Here is a 20322-nt window from a genome sequence, read left to right as displayed (position 1 = left end):
CATGAACCAGGGTAAGTAAACCCTTAACATGAATCTGGGTAAGTAAACCCTTAACATGAACCAGGGTAAGTAAACCCTTAACATGAACCGGGGTAAGTAAACCCTTAACATGAACCAGGGTAAGTAAACCCTTAACATGAACCAGGGTAAGTAAACCCTTAACATGAACCGGGGTAAGTAAACCCTTAACATGAACCAGGGTAAGTAAACCCTTAACATGAACCTACGTATGGAAACCCTTAACATGAATCTGGGTAAGTAAACCCTTAACATGAACCAGGGTAAGTAAACCCTTAACATGAACCAGGGTAAGTAAACCCTTAACATGAACCAGGGTAAGTAAACCCTTAACATGAACCAGGGTAAGTAAACCCTTAACATGAATCTGGGTAAGTAAATCCTTAACATGAACCTAGGTATGGAAACCCTTAACATGAACCAGGGTAAGTAAACCCTTAACATGAACCAGGGTAAGTAAACCCTTAACATGAACCAGGGTGAGTAAACCCTTAACATGAACCAGGGTAAGTAAACCCTTAACATGAACCAGGGTAAGTAAACCCTTAACATGAATCTGGGTAAGTAAACCCTTAACATGAACCAGGGTAAGTAAACCCTTAACATGAACCTAGGTATGGAAACCCTTAACATGAATCTGGGTAAGGGAACACTTACCTTGAACCTAAGGGTAGACTTTGGCGCCATCCCGTACTTGATCCCTTGGAAGGCATATATAGTTCTATTGTTGATGGTCATCATTGTCTTCCCAGTCACGTTGGTAGTGAAGTTGGCTCCATTGAGGTTGGGGTGTGTTACTATGGGCGGGTCGGCTGCCTCCACGGTGTACCTGCAAGACCAGAGTGTGCTTTTAAGAGATCCAAGACGGTGGGAGAAACACTGTGGGAGGATTGTGTTCTTAGGAGAGGGGCGAAGAAGGCCAGGGGCCAGATTCACGAAGCAGTTACGCAAGCACTTACGAACCTGTACATCATTTCTCAATCTTTGGCGGCTTTGTTTACAATTATTAAACAGTTAATGAGCTCCGAAGCACCAAGAGGCTGTGTATAACAATGCAACAGATGATTGGGAAGTTTTCATGCTTGTAAACTGTTTAATATATGGAACCAGAGCCATCAAAGATTGAAGAAAGAATGGTGTTCCCTTTCTTTCCCCTTCAAGTACTTCACGTTCGTAATTACCTGCGTAAATGTTTCGTGAATCTGGTCCCCGGAGAGTAGAAGGGGGCGGGGGTCCTAGGGACGATTTTTTTTTTTTTTTTTTCAAATTTGTCGCTGCAGTCTTAAGGAGTTCTTATGGGATAAATATTCGCTGCGGTGTTAATGAAAAAAATCGTCGCTGTGGTGTCAAGGAGTTCTTATGGGGAAATTCGTCTTTGCGGTGTTAAGGAATTCTTATGGTGAACATATACTCACTGTGGTCTTAAGGATAACTTATACAAGCTAAGCTGTAGCTGTTTAAGAGAGAAGTTAAGGTCAGAGGATGTCCAATTTCAGAGTAAATGTTAAATAGGAGCGTGTGAAGTAAATAATATTGCCAAACATTAGTTCATAGACCTGCCTCTTAATGTTTATAGGTGTATTTTCGCTACTATCAACGTGATTTTCATAAGATATAAAACAGCTGAATTTCGGACGTAGTTAAGGAGATAAAGTTATTTACCGAGTTTCAGCTCTTTTCCCCTTCCTTAGTTCGCTCTTAAAACTTCGCTATTATCAGTTCAAATTTCCAGAGATTTAAACAGACATATTTCAGATTCATTAAGAATAAATGAGATAGTTCTCAAGATCCAGCCCCCCCCCCCCCCTCCTCCATGTAGTTCGCTCTTGTATTTTCAACAGTATCAGCTCAATTTTCCCGAGATTTAAAATATAGTTACTTCAGTCACATTATTTACAAATGAAATAATTACCACCTTAGTTCACCCATATAATTTTGTTACTATCAACGTAATTTTCACTAGATTTTAAATATAGTTATTTCAGTCACATTAAGTACAAATGAAATATTTACCGAGTTATCCAAGTCGTAATTCATATTTATAGTTTCGGACAGTTAAACTTAATTCCTTGCATTTCCTTTATGCATTTCAAGCAAGCGGGCAGATCAACAATCAAACAACATTCTCTTCCTCCCTCCCATTTCTCTCTCCTCCCTCTCTCTTTGTTCCAATCACTCCACGCCTCTCTCCCTACCCTCAGTGCTACCTGTCTCCACATTAATCTTGGCACCCGCGCCACCCGCTCTCTCATCTTCCTCCCCCTTCGCGCCCTCTCTACTCTCCTCCGCTCTCACTATCTCTCTTAAGCACACCTCCCCTTCTGTTCCCTTTCCCCAACTCCACCCAAACCTTCTTTCTCAAACTCACCCCTCGCAGCTTTGTCTGCGATAATTTAATTTTTTTCACGTCTCTCTCTCTCTCTGTCTCTCTCATTTACTTCGTTATATTCTTGTTACCTATTCTACATTTCAGACATAGTAAATTAAACAATGCAGTTACCGAGGTATAGCTCTGCCTCTGCTTTTGTTCAAATGTTATTCAAAACAGTTATTTCTGAACAAGTGAGTTAGCTCTCAACCGTTGCTAACGGTCGAGATTTATTTAGCTACATTTTTTTCATTTGTAATCTTTTTTATTTCAATTTTACAAATTACTTATTTATTACACATTATTTAGATATTTTCAAATTTATTTGGTCATTTACAAGTTATATATTACAAATTATTTAGACATTTAGAAATTTATTTAATTATTTACAAATTATTTATTTGTTTAGTCATTTACAATTTATTATTGCAAATTACTTATTTCAGTTAGTTGCAAAATATTTATTTTAGTTACAAGTTACATATTCCAGTTAGTTAAAAATTATTTATTTTTGTTTATAAATAAATAATTTGTATCTGATGTAATTATAAATAAATAATAAATATCTTTTTTATTTTAGTTACAAATAATTTACTTAAAATCTTTTTTATTTTAGTTATAAATTATTTATTTACAATCTTTTTTGTTTTAGTTACAAATTATTTATTTACAGTACTTTGTTATTTTAGTTACAAATTGTTTACTTTTTTACAAATTATTTATTATAATTTATTTATTTACTTATTACAAATTATGATTTAGTTATTAACAAAAGGATTTTTTGTACCTACAAATTTTATTAACAAACTTTTAATCATTTATATATATATATTTTCGAAGACACTGTCAATGTATTTCTCTTTAACAACTTAATATTTCTTACTAACACTGTTCTTAAGCAAAACTACGTTCTATGCAGTAACAAATTACCTATGACATTCTTTTCATATCTCATCTTAATTAAGAATACACTTCCTGCATTAAGAAAAATAGTCAAAGGTAACTTTCTTCATATTGTTTCTAAACTTATGTTATTCTCTGAGACCTCTTTATGTATTAAAGACACTCTCCATGCCCTTTTTATGTAAGAAAGATACTATCAGAGACATCAAGGATAATCTCAAAGACATCAAGAATAATCTCCGAGGCATCTTTGTTTATCAATAGTACTCTCCAAGCCATCTTCAAGATACTCTCAAAGACATCAAGAATATCCTCTAAGACATCAAGAAAACTAAGTAGTTTTCTCTGTCATATATATTATTATTAAGTTTACAATGACATTTCTTGTAATGTAACTTATTTATATACTAACTTTCCATACCATAACTTTATAATATCTATGACAAAACATTCTATCAAGTTAATACAGATGTACTAAGACAAACATGTTAACAGCATTTACTGTCTTACTGTTAATAACAATTCACTCACAAAACACTGTTCTTTAAGAAACTAGTTCAACTTTTCGTAACAAACGTACAGTTCTGTTTATTAATGAATGAAATGTGTTTTAAAATGATGATCTCTAAAGAGCCTCATTTTAAAACATATTTAAAATGATGCTCTCATTTTAAACATTAATAGAAATTAAAGTTTAAAATTTATTCTCTTACCAACTTTGTCTTAAAATTATTCTCTGAACAACAATGCATTATCCTACCTAACCTGACTTACCTGAGCTAACCGAACCTAATGTAACTTACCTTACCTGACCTGCATAACCCAACTTACCTAACCTCACCTACCTACCTAACCAAACATACTTAACCTCATCTACGTAACCCAACTTACCTAACCTAACCTACCTAACTTACATAACTTACCTAACCTCACCTACCTAATAAAATTTACCTAAACTCACCAACCTAGCTACACTTACCTAACCAAACTTACCTAACCTTACCTACCAAGCTACACTTACCTAACCAAACTTACCTAAACTCACCTACCTAACTACACTTACCTAACCTCACCATCCTAACTTACATAACTTGCATAATTTAACTTCCCATACCTAACCTAACCTAATCTACCTATCCCATCTTACCTATCCTCACCTAGATGATGTAACTTAGTATAACTTCCATAACCTAACTTACTTACCAAACTTAACATAACATAACTTAACAAACTTAATATAACATAACTTACCAAACTTAACATAACATAACTTACCAAACCTAACTTAACGAAAATTCCCTTACATAACCTAACCTACCCTACCCAAGTCTCCTACCTGATGTAATTTACATAACTTCCATAACCTAACCAGCCTGACATAACTTACTTAACCTATCCTAACTTACATAACGTAACTTACCTAGCCTCACCTACCTAACGCACATAACATAACATAACTTATTTAAAGCAGGATCTTATTCTCTCTGAAGCATCAACTCTTCATTTATTATTTACCAAGAAAACACTCTTTCACACTTACCATTACACACCATCACTTTTATGAACAAATTGTGTAGTGTCATCACTTTTATGTTACATTCACATTCATATGTAGATTTACATAAAATACCTGTGACACATACACTTTCACATAAATTGCATAAATACTTACACAAAATATATGTCTCAATCTCATCTACACATACAATTACATTCACAAACTAGCATAAACTTATACAAATTCATACAACTCTCACAAAAATCATACACATGCTTATATACAAATCATGCAGGAATTTACTACGGGCTCACCATAGTAGTCTTCTCATTCAGCACTTTTATGTTTAAGTGATCCATTTATTCAATAACCTATGTTAAGTTTATGTTTTTCATCAACTAAATCATTAAAGTTACACATCTCATCAGTTGCATATATGTTTTCTGCCAGACATTTATGTTGAATAATCTCTCGCATTATATATAAGTACCGGATGTAAAGCTTTTGTTTAGTACACATTTGTTCTTTAAGAAATATGTCTTTCTAATATTTAGCTTTAAGATTTACATTAAATTGTTCTCTAAATATTTATCTTTCTGTATATTTATGTTTTGTGGGATATACTTTCCTTTAACCTAACCTCTTTTAGATCTTTGTGTATTTATTGTGTGATGCTGCTTTAAATAAGTTATGTTATGTAAGTTAGGTAGGTGAGGTTAGGTAATTTACGTTATGTAATACAAGTTAGTAAGTTATATAAGTTAGGTTAGGTTAGGTTAGTTACATCAGGTAGGTTTGGTTATGGAAGTTACGTTAAGTTACATCAGGTAGGAGAAGCTAAGTAATTTGAGTTGGGTAAGTTAGGTTAGGTTTGGAAAGTTATGTAAGTTATGTTATGTCAGGTAGGTAAGTTATGTAAGTTACATTATGTTAAGTTACATCAGGAAGGTGAGAATAGGTAAATTGAGATAGGTTAGGTAAGTTACATCAAGAAGGTTAGGTTAGGTATGGGAAGTTATGTTATGCAAGTTATGTTAGATAAGTTATGTAAGTTAGCTAGGTGAAGTTAGGTAAGTCGGGTTTGATTGGCGAGGTTAGGTAAGTGAAGTTAGGTTGATGGGAATAGATAAATTGGGTTAGGTCGGTGAGGTTAGATAAGTTGGGTTAGGTTGGTGAGGTTAGATAAGTTGGGTTATGTAGGTGAGGTTAGGTGAGTTGCATTAGATTAGGTTAGCTCAGGTAAGTCAGGTGATGTAGGATAATGCATTATTGTTCAGAGAATAGTTTTAAAATAAAGTGGTAAGAGAATATATTTTAAACATACATGCAAGTTTTTAATGAAAAGTTTAACTAGTTACCTAAAGAGTAACTAGTTTTGTGAGAAAGTTAATAACTTTCAACTTAAAAAGTGAATAACAAAGAAATGAGACTTAGTAAATGCTGTTAACATGATTGCATTAGAACCTCTGTATTAAGTTGATGGAAAGTTTTGACAGAGATAAATAATATCAAAGTTACGGATTGTTATTGTATAAGCAAGTTACATTACGAGATATGTCTTTGGTAAAAGTTTGACTTAATAATACATATGGCAGAGAAAAGCTACTGCCTAATGGAAGTTATATGAATAAGAAATGTTATTGAGGAAGAGAGAGGAGGCATTTTTCCAAGTGACATAACAGAGATGTGCGATATATTAAATGTTATTAACACGTTTGACTGTAAATGTCATAGTGAAACTACTACTACAAAAAAAGTTTGTTATTTTATTTACTGTACATGAAGCATCAGTTTATTATAAGATAAAATCATGAAATATTGCGAAAAGTTGTACATGTTAAGTCTGATATATTAAGTTGAATGCAAAGATGTAAAAATATCTGAACATTGAACTAGTTGCATTGTAAAATCTGTATTAGTAAGTTTTATTAGAACATAAACCGTAATGTTAGGTTTAAATATAAAAAAACACCCTTGACTATATATTAATTAAAATGATGAACAATGCTTGTCACAGAGAGAGTTGTCTTAGATGCATGAACATGTCCTAGAAAGTGCACTTTGATGTACAAAGGTAACCTTGATGCCTTGGGGCGTAAACTTTGTAACATGCTTGATGTTTCTGTGAGAATGTTTTGGTGTCTCTGAGAGTATCCTTGTTGCATAAAAACATCACGGAAAGTGTCTTTTAATGCGTGAAGATGTCTTGGAGAGATTCTTTTAAGTCCTTTGATGCAAGAAGATTTTTGTTTCTACTACAGACGTGGCCACACATTTACAATGGTAACCAACATATATACACCTTCTTCTGTCCTTCATGGATAGGGTTAGAGATCTGTTAAACATATAGTTCAGTGATTTATTGAACAACCTGTGGTTGATTGTATTGCTTTTAAAATGCTAATCTAACTTACAAACATAGTAAATACACTTTGATGCTCGAAGGTGTCCTAGAGAATATCCTTGATGCCTCGGAGAGTATTCTAGATGTCTTTGAGATTATTCTTGATGTCTCTGAGTGTATCCTTTTTACATAAAGAGAGCATGGAGAATATCACTGATGGCTCAGAGAATATCCGTTGATGTGTAAAGAGATAAAAAATGTTTCCTTTTTTTATGTTTGTTTAGATGTTTAGATGTTTGTTTTATGTTTAAAAATGTTTAGAATGTTTCCTTTGATGTACGAAGGTTTTTTGTTAAGAAACTTTGTGAAGAAGTTAACCACAATAATTTACTTACTTTATGAAAGTTCTGTTAGTTGAGATATAGTGTAAAGATGTTATCTAAAGTATTTTTTTAGTGTATCCTAATGTTTAGAGCGATGTCAGTGAGAAATATTAAGTTCATAAAAAAATGCATTGATAGTTTTACAAATAAGAATATAAAATGAGTATTATTTTTGCTGATAAAATCTGTAAGTAAATAACATTATTTGTAAATGACTAAACAATTCGTAAATAACTAAATAATTTTAAATTAAACTAAATAATTTGCAATTAAGTAATTAAATTTGTAAGTAAATAAATATGTTATGCTATGAAAGGTTTCCCCTAATCTTATTTGATGATATAGAAAACAGAAATGCGGGTTGTTCATACATAACAATGAACTAGATATTGCATAAATATGTAACAGAAACATTTTAGAGCATTTTTTTCTAAAGTATAAAGAGAATATGTTAGAACATGTGACGAACACAGAGAACATGAATTGAATTGGCTGAGAACAGGCTGAGAACATTCGGAAAACAAGACGTCGTCTCTATCGTAAGAAAAGATGTAACTGAAACAATTGTACATTTGGTATAAAAAATACAGAGAACATGTAAGAGTATGTGAGGAACACAGAGAACATGTAAGAGCATGCGAGGAGCACAGAGAACATGTAAGAGCATGCGAGGAACACAGAGAACATGTAAGAGCATGCGAGGAACACAGAGAACATGTAAGAGCATGCGAGGAACACAGAGAACATGTAAGAGCATGCGAGGAACACAGAGAACATGTAAGAGCATGCGAGGAACACAGAGAACATGTAAGAGCATGCGAGGAACACAGAGAACATGTAAGAGCATGCGAGGAACACAGAGAACATGTAAGAGTATGCGAGGAACACAGAGAACATGTAAGAGCATGCGAGGAACACAGAGAACATGTAAGAGTATGCGAGGAACACAGAGAACATGTAAGAGCATGCGAGGAACACAGAGAACATGTAAGAGTATGCGAGGAACACAGAGAACATGTAAGAGTATGCGAGGAACACAGAGAACATGTGTAGAACATGTACGTAATAATTCTACCCTCCAAGGCCTCTGAGTGACAATGCAAAGAGGGCTTATTGAATGATTTATTAATATTACTTGTGGTAAATTATCTGAAATTAAGTGAAAGAGGGAGGAGGTGAGGGGTGCGATGCGGGGTAAGATATGGGCGCGGGTGGAGGAGTTATAGGACTGAACTAGGGCGAGGTACAAGAGCTGAACTCGGTAACTAACTTTATCTCGTTCACTACTTCCCAAATACAGTGGTTTTAAATCTTATGAAAATCACGTTGAAAGTAATGAAACTACACCTACAGGCGTTAAGAGCCAGGTCCGAGAATTAATGTTTAACACTGATAATTACTTAACATACTCCTATTTAACACATCCTCTAAAAATGTTTCACTTCTGACTGTAATTTACCCTAAAACAGGTGGTACAGCATAGAGACGATATTTTCGCCTTAAGAATTCCTTAAGACCGCAGCGAGTATTGTTCTCCATAAGAATTCTTAATGACTGCAGTCAGGAATTTTCTCCATAACAATTCCTTAAGACCGCAGTGAGTATTTTTCTCCGTAAGAATTCCTTAAGATCACTGCAAGTACTTTTTCTTATGAAAATCACGTTGTTAGTAACGAAACTACATATATATATACGTTAAGAGGCGGGTCCAAGAAATAACTTCAGACACGGCTAATTGCTTTACAAACTCCAAACTAACATATCTTCCGAAAATTGACTTGATCTAACATAAATTTACCCAAAAATGAGGTACAGCATAGCGAGGAATTGGCCAAAGACCAAAATTCGTCGCTCTGTCGTCAGTTCTTCTATGCAGGAGAGAGAGAGAGATCATTTTTGTGTGAGTTATGTTGCTCACCAACATGTCATTCCATGGTCCAGGACTGACCGAAATGTCGTCATTTCTTAATTTTTAAGTATGTGGGCCTGATGTCAACCCCTTCAGCCACGTTGCTGTGACTCATCGTCTACATTGTGGAGATAATATCTCCTCATAAGGTGAAGGAGCAATAATTATATTTTAAATGCATAAATAAGAAAATTTTATGTGATATAATGTTGGACATCGTCATATAATGCATCACGACAGAGCTCAGAATAATGGAGAGCGAAACACAGCACGTTGAACATATTTTCAAATGCACTAGTTGTTGTTTGCATGTTGACAGATGCATTGCCATGAATATTTGTCCAGTGGTGTGCCACACTTTGGTTATACAAACTGTTTTTAAATGTGGTTATTCTTGCAATACATTTCAGGTGTTGACTGTTGCAGTTGGGAGCTGTGATAGGTTTCAATATCCTTGAAGATGGTCTTTCTTAACCCAAATATTATGGCACCTTATGGAACAGTAACCCAAATATTATGGCACCTTATGGAACAGTAACCCAAATATTATGGCACCTTATGGAACAGTCAGCCGCATGAGTTGCAAATTGTAAAGCAGAGGCTCGGCTGGTGCTAAGATTAAACCACTTAGTAAAACTTTAATGTTCTGTCAATTTATTAAAATTTTGCTTAATTGAGCAAGTGTAAAAGAAGAATGGATAAATATCATTTAATGGTGAAAAGGAAGATCAAATAATTGAATTAAAGGCGAACACAAAAACCACTGACAGTATAGGCCTGAAACATTAATTATTTACAGAGATATTAAAATATTGAAAAACTGAACGAAGACAAGACTCTTTATTTAGATCGGTGGGTTAGTTAGGCCAGGTGTGTCGGCGGCCCATGAGAGCACCAGGTGTGTGGGCGGCCCATGAGAGCACCAGGTGTGTGGGCGGCCCATGAGAGCACCAGGTGTGTGTGGGCGGCCCATGAGAGCACCAGGTGTGTGTGGGCGGCCCATAAGAGCACCAGGTGTGTGGGCGGCCCATGAGAGCACCAGGTGTGTGTGGGCGGCCCATGAGAGCACCAGGTGTGTGGGTGGCCCATGAGAGCACCAGGTGTGTGGGCGGCCCATGAGAGCACCAAATGTGTGGGCGGCCCATGAGAGCACAGGTGTGTGGGCGGCCCATGAGAGCACAGGTATTTGGGCGGCCCATGAGAGCACCAGATGTGTGGGCGGCCCATGAGAACACCAGCGGTGGGCGGGATCTGGAACAACAGGCGACTAGGAAGGCGGGCGGAGGCAACACTGACTCGAAGTAAAGCTTCTGAAACTATGGTTTCAGGTCAAGTGCTGGGCTAGTGTTCTTGGCCCCCGCAGAGGTGGGGGCCAAGAACAGGAGGTGGCTACCTCCTTTCTGGAGGTGGCCAGAAAGATGAGGGGAGTGGATGCCATAGTGACTGGAAGAGCATTAGAGAGGAAACCTTCCCATAAAACGTGATATCTGTTACTCACTGGTCCCAGAGGCCCTTGATGACCGCCTTCCTGTTTCCCCAGTAGTCCTCATCTGACCCCAGCTGAAGACCGGGGAGGTGTTCCAGCGGCGAGGACCTGGCCAGGGCTCCACCGGCCATCATCAACACCACGACAAGCCACCGCATCTGCAACACAGGTCACTATTTATCTGCAACACTGATCACTATTCATCTGCAACACAGGTAACGATTCATCTTCAACACAGGTCCCTAGTCATCTGCAACACATGTCACTAATCATCTCCAACACAGGTCAATATTAATCTGCAAAACAGGTCACTATTCATCTACAACACGTCAGTATTCACCTGCAACAGAAGTCACTATTCATCTACAACACAGGTGACTATTCACCTTTAACACAGGTCACTATTCATCTACAACACAGGTCACTATTCATCTGCAACACAGAACAATATTTATATGCAACACAGGTCACTGTTCACCTGCAACACAGGTCACTATTCATCTGCACCACAGGTTACTATTCTTTTGCAACACAGGTCAATATTCATCTACAACACAGTGTTATGGAAAGGGTAAAGGGGGATTGGAATATCTAGAAACAACTATTAAACAGATGGAAGGAGAAGTAGGGTAGAAGTTAGAGAGATCAGAGGAAGGAGGAAGGAAGAGAGGAGGAAAGATATTTAGTGCAAAGGTAAAGTTGAGAACGAATTAGGGCTGATTAGTACGAGAGAAAGAGAAAAAGGTAAGGCTGCCACTATCCATTTAATATATATATTTAGACGAGACATGGAACTCGTCTCTTAAACCACAGTTATCACGTTGATGATAACTTCCAATAACATTCAAACATTAAATGTCTGTGAATAATATCCTAAGAACTTAGAGGCATTATTCCTCTATTAATGTTTGAATGTTATTGGAAGTTATTATTAATGTGATAACTGTGGTTTATGAGACGAGTTCCATTTATCGTCTAAAAATATATTTTATAAGGATGGTTCCAACTCTACCCACTTCTCGTTCACTCCGACTAATCCTGTTATTTCATCCCTAATACTCTTTTATAATTCTTTCTTGTCATCCCTAATTCTTTATCAACTTTACCTTTCCACTAAATATCTTTCTCCCTCTCTTTCTTCCTCCTTCCTCCTTCCTCTTACCTCTCTAACTTCTCACCTACTTCTCCTTCCATCCATTTAATTGCTTATTCTAACTAATTTTATACCTCCTCCCATTTCCGTTACAATGGTGGCAGCGGTGTTGCGCAGTGTTTTTCACGGGAGACATCTCCCGTCACGCAGGGTGCAGTCGCACCTAGACATATCTCCAGTATCAGCTCTTGATACTGGTATTGGCTCAAAAGGGCCACCACTTACGGGCTATTCATGCCTGTGCCACCTTTTGGGTGGCTTAATCTTCATCAATCAATCAATCTGAGCAGTGTTAATACAGTAATACAGATTGTAGTAATTAACACTGCTAAGTCCCACGTGTCTCTTGCCGTCCAGGCGCTATCAGGGCGTGTGACAGGTTTAATACTCGTGATTTGGAGAGTTTTCATGTTTGATGGTAATAATTCTATTGGGGTATGTTCTCGTGATTTGGGAGATCTGTAGAGTTCCAGAAACGTTGACCAGGACTGAAGTGCCGAATGAGATTTGCTGTGCGGATCTTCTTGAGGTTATCTTGAGATGATTTCGGGGCTTTAGTGTCCCCGTGGCCCGGTCCTCGACCAGGCCTCCACCCCCAGGATGCAGCCCATGACAGCTGACTAACACCCAGGTACCTATTTACTGCTAGGTAACAGGGGCATTCAAGGTGAAAGAAACTTTGCCCATTTGTTTCTGCCTCGTGCGGGAATCGAACCCACGCCACAGAATTACGAGTCCTGCGCGCTATCCACCAGGCTACGAGGCCCCTCGTAAATATATAGTGATAAATATTTGGCAATTTAGTTATTTATCTTTTGACTTAGCTTGTGGAGGTCAGGCTGAGTCGAGGGAGGTGACCTGTGATGTCTTTGGGGAGACCCCGGCAGCGCTCGCGGGATAGGTATGACTTAGTGTTAAGAGATTATTAATAAGATATAATATTATGATTATTGTACTTTGGATATTATCTTTAGGAAAGTCATAGTTATACAAGTGATAATTTTAAGAATGTTCTTTAGCGGTTAAGATTGATAACTTTCTTTGCAAATTATGGTTATTGACAAATCAATATTGTGTTATTTATTTATCAATGAACTTCATGCTTGTATGAGCGGGTTTGGGTATTGTTAGGTTGTTAAGACGTAATTTTTAAGGGAGGACATGCTTGGCAGTTGTGTTGCGGAAGCACGCTCTCACCGGCCTGACGGAGGCAGTTACTTGGCTCTCTCATCTTAGTTCTCTCATCGGCTCTCTCACCTCCCCGGGCGAGAGTGGTAGGTTTAGGTCACCTACAGGTGACCCAGACCACCTTTACAACTGCTACTAAAGGTCACCATTCATCTGCAACACAGGTCAATATTCATCTGCAACACAGGTCAATATTCATCTGCAACACAGGTCAATATTCATCTGCAACACAGGTCAATATTCATCTACAACACAGGTCAATATTCATCTGCAACACAGGTCAATATTCATCTGCAACACAGGTCAATATTCATCTGCAACACAGGTCAATATTCATCTACAACACAGGTCAATATTCATCTGCAACACACGTCAATATTCATCTGCAACACAGGTCAATATTCATCTGCAACACAGGTCAATATTCATCTGCAACACAGGTCAATATTCATCTACAACACAGGTCAATATTCATCTGCAACACAGGTCAATATTCATCTGCAACACAGGTCACTATTCATCTGCAACACAGGTCAATATTCATCTGCAACTCAGGTCACTATTCATCTGCAACACAGGTCACTATTCATCTACAACACAGGTTAATATTTTTCTACAACACAGGTCACTATTCATCTACAACACAGGTTAATATTCATCTACAACACAGGTCACTATTCATCTACAACACAGGTTAATATTCATCTGCAACACAGGTCACTATTCATCTACAACACAGGTCACTATTCATCTACAACACAGGTCACTATTCATCTACAACACAGGTCACTATTCATCTGCAAGACAGGTCACTATTCATCTACAACACAGGTCACTATTCATCTGCAACACAGGTCAATATTCATCTGCAACACAGGTCAATATTCATCTGCAACACAGGTCAATATTCATCTACAACACAGGTCAATATTCATCTGCAACACAGGTCAATATTCATCTGCAACACAGGTCAATATTCATCTGCAACACAGGTCAATATTCATCTGCAACACAGGTCAATATTCATCTACAACACAGGTCAATATTCATCTGCAACACAGGTCACTATTCATCTGCAACACAGGTCAATATTCATCTGCAACACAGGTCACTATTCATCTGCAACACAGGTCACTATTCATCTGCAACACAGATGACTTACCATGACGGCCCCAGAGCACCATTATCTTGAGTCTTCACATGACACTAACCAGTTCTCTCGAGAACTGGGTAACTACGAGTGTTGAAAACTGAGCCAAAACTTCGCATTGCACCCTCCCCCTCCCCCCCCTCCATCATAGTACTACTTCCCACGGACGTTAATATGATGGTAGTACGCACCTTGTCAACGTAGAGAAGTGCGGGCAAGAGAGATGTCAACGGTGAACAGTGTCTGAGCACCCACTGCCAGGCGAGTGGGTGGCCAGTGCAATCTCACCCCCCCCCCCCCCCCCCCACCGCCCGGTGTTCTGACGCACCTCGTGATGCCTGTGATAACGCTCTTGCCTTTGCTGTTGAATTTTGTCATATAAAAATGTGACATATTTTGCCTCGCCTCACGAGCATGTGTTCGAGGCGAGTGTCACCTCAGAGACCCATGGGTGTCTAGCTGGGTGCTCTCTCGGAGCTCCTGGACCGCCACCACACCACACCACTTTGGGGTTATAAAGGTTTCCTTGAAGATGACTCTATGAACCTTAAATGAGAGAACATTTAGTGAGAACGATCGAGGCAAGACAAGGATGGATATGGATTCACGGTGAAATAAAGATAAAATTAAGTTAGTTGAGCATTAATGTATATTGAGAGAGTGAAAGAGAGTGAGAGAGAGAGAGAGAGACCTGGCTGTTATCTCTCTATCTAGAGATTGCAGCCGGGTCTACTGAACTTCTTGACTTTGTCGTAGATAATGACCAATCGCCCCTCGCTTCTGAGAAATGTTACCGCTAATGTGTTACTGACAGTGGAATGTATCCCAAATTTCAAACTTTGTTCGTCTCAAATTTGTTAGGAAACTTTTCAGCTTTTCCATCTTAGTATGTATCAGGTTAAATGAAAGGAATTCAAAATATACATAGAAGGAATACCAGGGACCGCAGCAACCAGCTCGAAGGACTGGACACAGCGTGTTTATAGCAGTGGTTTTCAGTCTCTAGTTTTCCCGAACTAATTTAACACTGAGGGTGTCTTGTTGTCTCGTCGGCCACCTTCAAGGTGGCTAGGGTTAGTAGCGGGCAGCTTGATAATAGCCGGTGAGACATTGGAGCAGAAATAATAGTGAGGTAAGCTGCTGGAACACCTGCCTAGGTGTCTTCCCTTGTACATGGTGCATTGTCTCCCTTTGTCTCCTCTCAGGAGCTGCACGAGTTTAGCAACAGTTAGGTACTAAGCCTCACTGAACCTTCATCCGCTCATATCTGCAGCCCTCCTAATTCTTCCTTTAATATTGTTCAGTCTTCTCAAGAACACAAGAATATAGGAATCTGCGGAAGACCAATATTGACCAAGACATAACAGCTGCTATACATAACTCTCGCTTGAAACGGTTCATCAACCCGACATAAATAATGTTACCCGGTAATTTATTCCTTAAATAAAAAATATCGTATTCGAAAACCAGTATGTATCCAGATCTTTTCTGAATCTAAACTAATCCAAGTTGAACCAATTGTTTCGTGTCTCATTTGGTGCTCATATATTTATCCCCCAACTAACATATAACCCAATTAACGTATACATCGTCATCTTTCTTTGTACATGCTCAAAGTCTCCATACTTGTCTCCGGACATACTTGTCTTAACTTGTCTCCATACCATAGTGTGGCGGCCTGACCGGAGCTGCATAATCTACATGCGACCTAACAAAGGTACGATAAAGCTAAAGATTAATATTAGACGTCTTATTGCTGATAATTATTGATATGAAATCCAGAATTGTGTATTTTTTTAACTTTGAAACAATAATTTCTCATTCTGATTTGGCAATGTAAACTTTTTCAGCTGATATCCAGAAATACTATTATTAGTACCTGGGCTCAGAACCCTAATTTTACTGTACTGAACTGCATCGGCCAATCTTTCATCCATGTTAAAAGTCTTCCTACATCGTCTTAACAATTTACAGTCATTTTCTGAATATATTTTCTACTCTGATTTTGTTCAGAGGGATGATGAGTCCCGGTAAAACAATCCCGCAGGAGAGAGGATCAACCTCGATGCTATTTTCTAATGTATCCTGTGACTCCAGGAGAAGGAATTAGGTTCCCGTCTGTCATGAGAGCTATGCTCGAGATAATACCACCAGGTATTGGTGCCGCGACTAACAAGGAAGGGCAAGATCTCTAGCCCATTTCAACTAATGGTCTTGCTGCCTTATTACTACAAAAATAATTGAATTAACACTTGGGTTATTGACTTCGCCTGCGATCGTACTTGTTAGTATTTAATTTTATTTCATTGTATCATATTGCATCTCGCTCTAGTTTAATTTTGATGGTCAGTACACAGTTACAAACTTCACTGGAACCCTTTAGTTACAGTGATCAATCGTAATACAGTGTGTCGGCACCATCTGCGTCGTGTCTATCATACAGTGTGTTGGCAGCACTGGCGTCGTGTCTATCATACAGTGTGTTGGCAGCACTGGCGTCGTGTCTATCATACAGTGTGTTGGCAGCACTGGCGTCGTGTCTATCATACAGTGTGTTGGCAGCACTGGCGTCGTGTCTATCATACAGTGTGTCGACTGCACCGGCGTCGTGTCTATCATACAGTGTGTCGGCACCATCTGCGTCGTGTCTATCATACAGTGTGTCGGCACCATCTGCGTCGTGTCTAGAGAGGTCACATCTTTATCTCTTGATAACAATCATATCACAACCTCCATTTCTGGCTTGTGGAACGCAGAGCTGTTGAAATAATTTTTCCCGGAAATTACCCTACCGGTAGTACTAGTTTTATGGTGTGTTCACTCATGTGTCGCTGGTGACGGTGATGTGTTCACTCATGTGTCACTGGTGACGGTGATGTGTTCACTCATGTGTCACTGGTGACGGTGATGTGTTCACTCATGTGTCGCTGGTGACGGTGATGTGTTCACTCATGTGTCGCTGGTGACGGTGATGTGTTCACTCATGTGTCACTGGTGACGGTGATGTGTTCACTCATGTGTCGCTGGTGACGGTGATGTGTTCACTCATGTGTCGCTGGTGACGGTGATGTGTTCACTCATGTGTCGCTGGTGACGGTGATGTGTTCACTCATGTGTCACTGGTGACGGTGATGTGTTCACTCATGTGTCGCTGGTGACGGTGATGTGTTCACTCATGTGTCGCTGGTGACGGTGATGTGTTCACTCATGTGTCGCTGGTGACGGTGGTGTGTTCACTCATGTGTCGCTGGTGACGGTGATGTGTTCACTCATGTGTCGCTGGTGACGGTGATGTGTTCACTCATGTGTCGCTGGTGACGGTGATGTGTTCACTCATGTGTCGCTGGTGACGGTGATGTGTTCACTCATGTGTCACTGGTGACGGTGATGTGTTCACTCATGTGTCGCTGGTGACGGTGATGTGTTCACTCATGTGTCGCTGGTGATGGTGATGTGTTCACTCATGTGTCGCTGGTGACGGTGATGTGTTCACTCATGTGTCACTAGTGACAGTGATGTGTTCACTCATGTGACGGTGGTGACGGTGATGGTTCACTCATGTGTCGCTGGTGACGGTGATGTGTTCACTCATGTGTCGCTGGTGACGGTGATGTGTTCACTCATGTGTCGCTGGTGACAGTGGTGTGTTCACTCATGTGTCACTGGTGATGGTGATGTGTTCACTCATGTGTCACTGGTGATGGTGTTGTGTTCACTCATGTGTCGCTGGTGACGGTGATGTGTTCACTCATGTGTCGCTGGTGACAGTGGTGTGTTCACTCATGTGTCACTGGTGATGGTGATGTGTTCACTCGTGTGTCGCTGGTGATGGTGATGTGTTCACTCGTGTGTCACTGGTGATGGTGATGTGTTCAGTCATGTGTCGCTGGTGATGGTGATGTGTTCACTCGTGTGTCGCTGGTGACGGTGATGTGTTCAGTCATGTGTCGCTGGTGACGGTGATGTGTTCACTCATGTGTCGCTGGTGACAGTGGTGTGTTCACTCATGTGTCACTGGTGATGGTGATGTGTTCACTCATGTGTCACTGGTGATGGTGTTGTGTTCACTCATGTGTCGCTGGTGACAGTGGTGTGTTCACTCGTGTGTCACTGGTGATGGTGATGTGTTCACTCATGTGTCGCTGGTGACGGTGATGTGTTCACTCATGTGTCACTGGTGATGGTGATGTGTTCACTCATGTGTCGCTGGTGACGGTGATGTGTTCACTCATGTGTCACTGGTGATGGTGTTGTGTTCACTCATGTGTCACTGGTGATGGTGTTGTGTTCACTCATGTGTCGCTGGTGACGGTGATGTGTTCACTCATGTGTCGCTGGTGACAGTGGTGTGTTCACTCATGTGTCACTGGTGATGGTGATGTGTTCACTCATGTGTCACTGGTGATGGTGTTGTGCTCACTCATGTGTCGCTGGTGACAGTGGTGTGTTCACTCGTGTGTCACTGGTGATGGTGATGTGTTCACTCATGTGTCGCTGGTGACGGTGATGTGTTCACTCATGTGTCACTGGTGATGGTGATGTGTTCACTCATGTGTCGCTGGTTACGGTGATGTGTTCACTCATGTGTCACTGGTGATGGTGATGTGTTCACTCATGTGTCGCTGGTGACGGTGATGTGTTCACTCATGTGTCGCTGGTGACAGTGATGTGTTCACTCATGTGTCGCTGGTGACGGTGATGTGTTCACTCATGTGTCGCTGGTGACAGTGATGTGTTCACTCATGTGTCGCTGGTGACGGTGATGTGTTCACTCATGTGTCGCTGGTGACGGTGATGTGTTCACTCATGTGTCGCTGGTGACGGTGTTGTGTTCACTCATGTGTCGCTGGTGACAGTGGTGTGTTCACTCGTGTGTCGCTGGTGACGGTGATGTGTTCACTCGTGTGTCGCTGGTGACGGTGATGTGTTCAGTCATGTGTCGCTGGTGACGGTGTTGTGTTCACTCGTGTGTCGCTGGTGACGGTGTTGTGTTCACTCGTGTGTCGCTGGTGACGGTGATGTGTTCAGTCATGTGTCGCTGGTGACGGTGATGTGTTCACTCGTGTGTCGCTGGTGACGGTGATGTGTTCACTCGTGTGTCGCTAGTGACGGTGGTGTGTTCACTCGTGTGTCGCTGGTGACGGTGATGTGTTCACTCGTGTGTCGCTGGTGACGGTGATGTGTTCACTCGTGTGTCGCTGGTGACGGTGATGTGTTCACTCGTGTGTCGCTGGTGACGGTGATGTGTTCAGTCATGTGTCGCTGGTGACGGTGTTGTGTTCACTCGTGTGTCGCTGGTGACGGTGGTGTGTTCACTCGTGTGTCGCTGGTGACGGTGATGTGTTCAGTCATGTGTCGCTGGTGACGGTGATGTGTTCACTCGTGTGTCGCTGGTGACAGTGGTGTGTTCACACATGTGTCACTAGTGACAGTGGTGTGTTCACACATGTGTCACCAGTGGTGTGTTCACACATGTGTCGGTAGGAGTAATATTATAAACACAATAACAAGTCGCTGCAGTTACGTTTTTACCGCCTGCAGCGATTTGGCCAACTTTTTTATCATTGAATTGTAGCTACATCGATTTGGCGCAGTAAATTTTTCCGTGGTAATCGACTGCCTCGATAGTACATCTGTCGATAGTAAAACCTTGGCATAGTAAATTTGTCTGTGAAATGCGCCGGCATCGATTTGTCTTGGTTAATTTTTTCGCGGGGAACTAAACAGCAACAATTTGGCGCCCAAGGTTTTCCCGAGGAGATTAACCGACCCCCTTCCGTCTTCCCCAAATTCTGCTGCCTGGATAAGGCGCTCAGGTACAGCCATCTTGAATGTTGAATGACGACATCACTCAGCAAGTCTTCATCTTCCTCAATATATATGTTTTCCATAATGACATATTTAATCCCATTTCAAATTATT

General features: G+C 40.0%; 1 protein-coding gene across 1 annotated transcript in view; it reads right to left on the bottom strand.

Annotated features, from left to right (window-relative positions):
• LOC123770241 (juvenile hormone esterase) overlaps positions 1–14743 on the bottom strand; it is a 66914-nt gene extending 52171 nt beyond the window's left edge. Inside the window, exons 1-3 of the mRNA XM_069339946.1 lie at positions 14592–14743; positions 10922–11067; positions 676–847 (exon numbers count right to left, since the gene is read on the bottom strand). Coding sequence (XP_069196047.1) covers positions 676–847; positions 10922–11067 — 318 coding nt within the window. The 5' untranslated portion in view covers positions 14592–14743. The remainder of the gene's footprint in view (positions 1–675; positions 848–10921; positions 11068–14591) is intronic.
• Between the last annotated feature and the right edge of the window lie 5579 nt (positions 14744–20322).

Source organism: Procambarus clarkii, chromosome 42, assembly GCF_040958095.1.
Source record: "Procambarus clarkii isolate CNS0578487 chromosome 42, FALCON_Pclarkii_2.0, whole genome shotgun sequence".
NCBI classification, from domain to species: domain Eukaryota; kingdom Metazoa; phylum Arthropoda; class Malacostraca; order Decapoda; family Cambaridae; genus Procambarus; species Procambarus clarkii.
The sequence above is the reverse complement of the archived record's forward strand: the minus strand, read 5'-3'. Positions and strand labels throughout refer to the sequence as shown.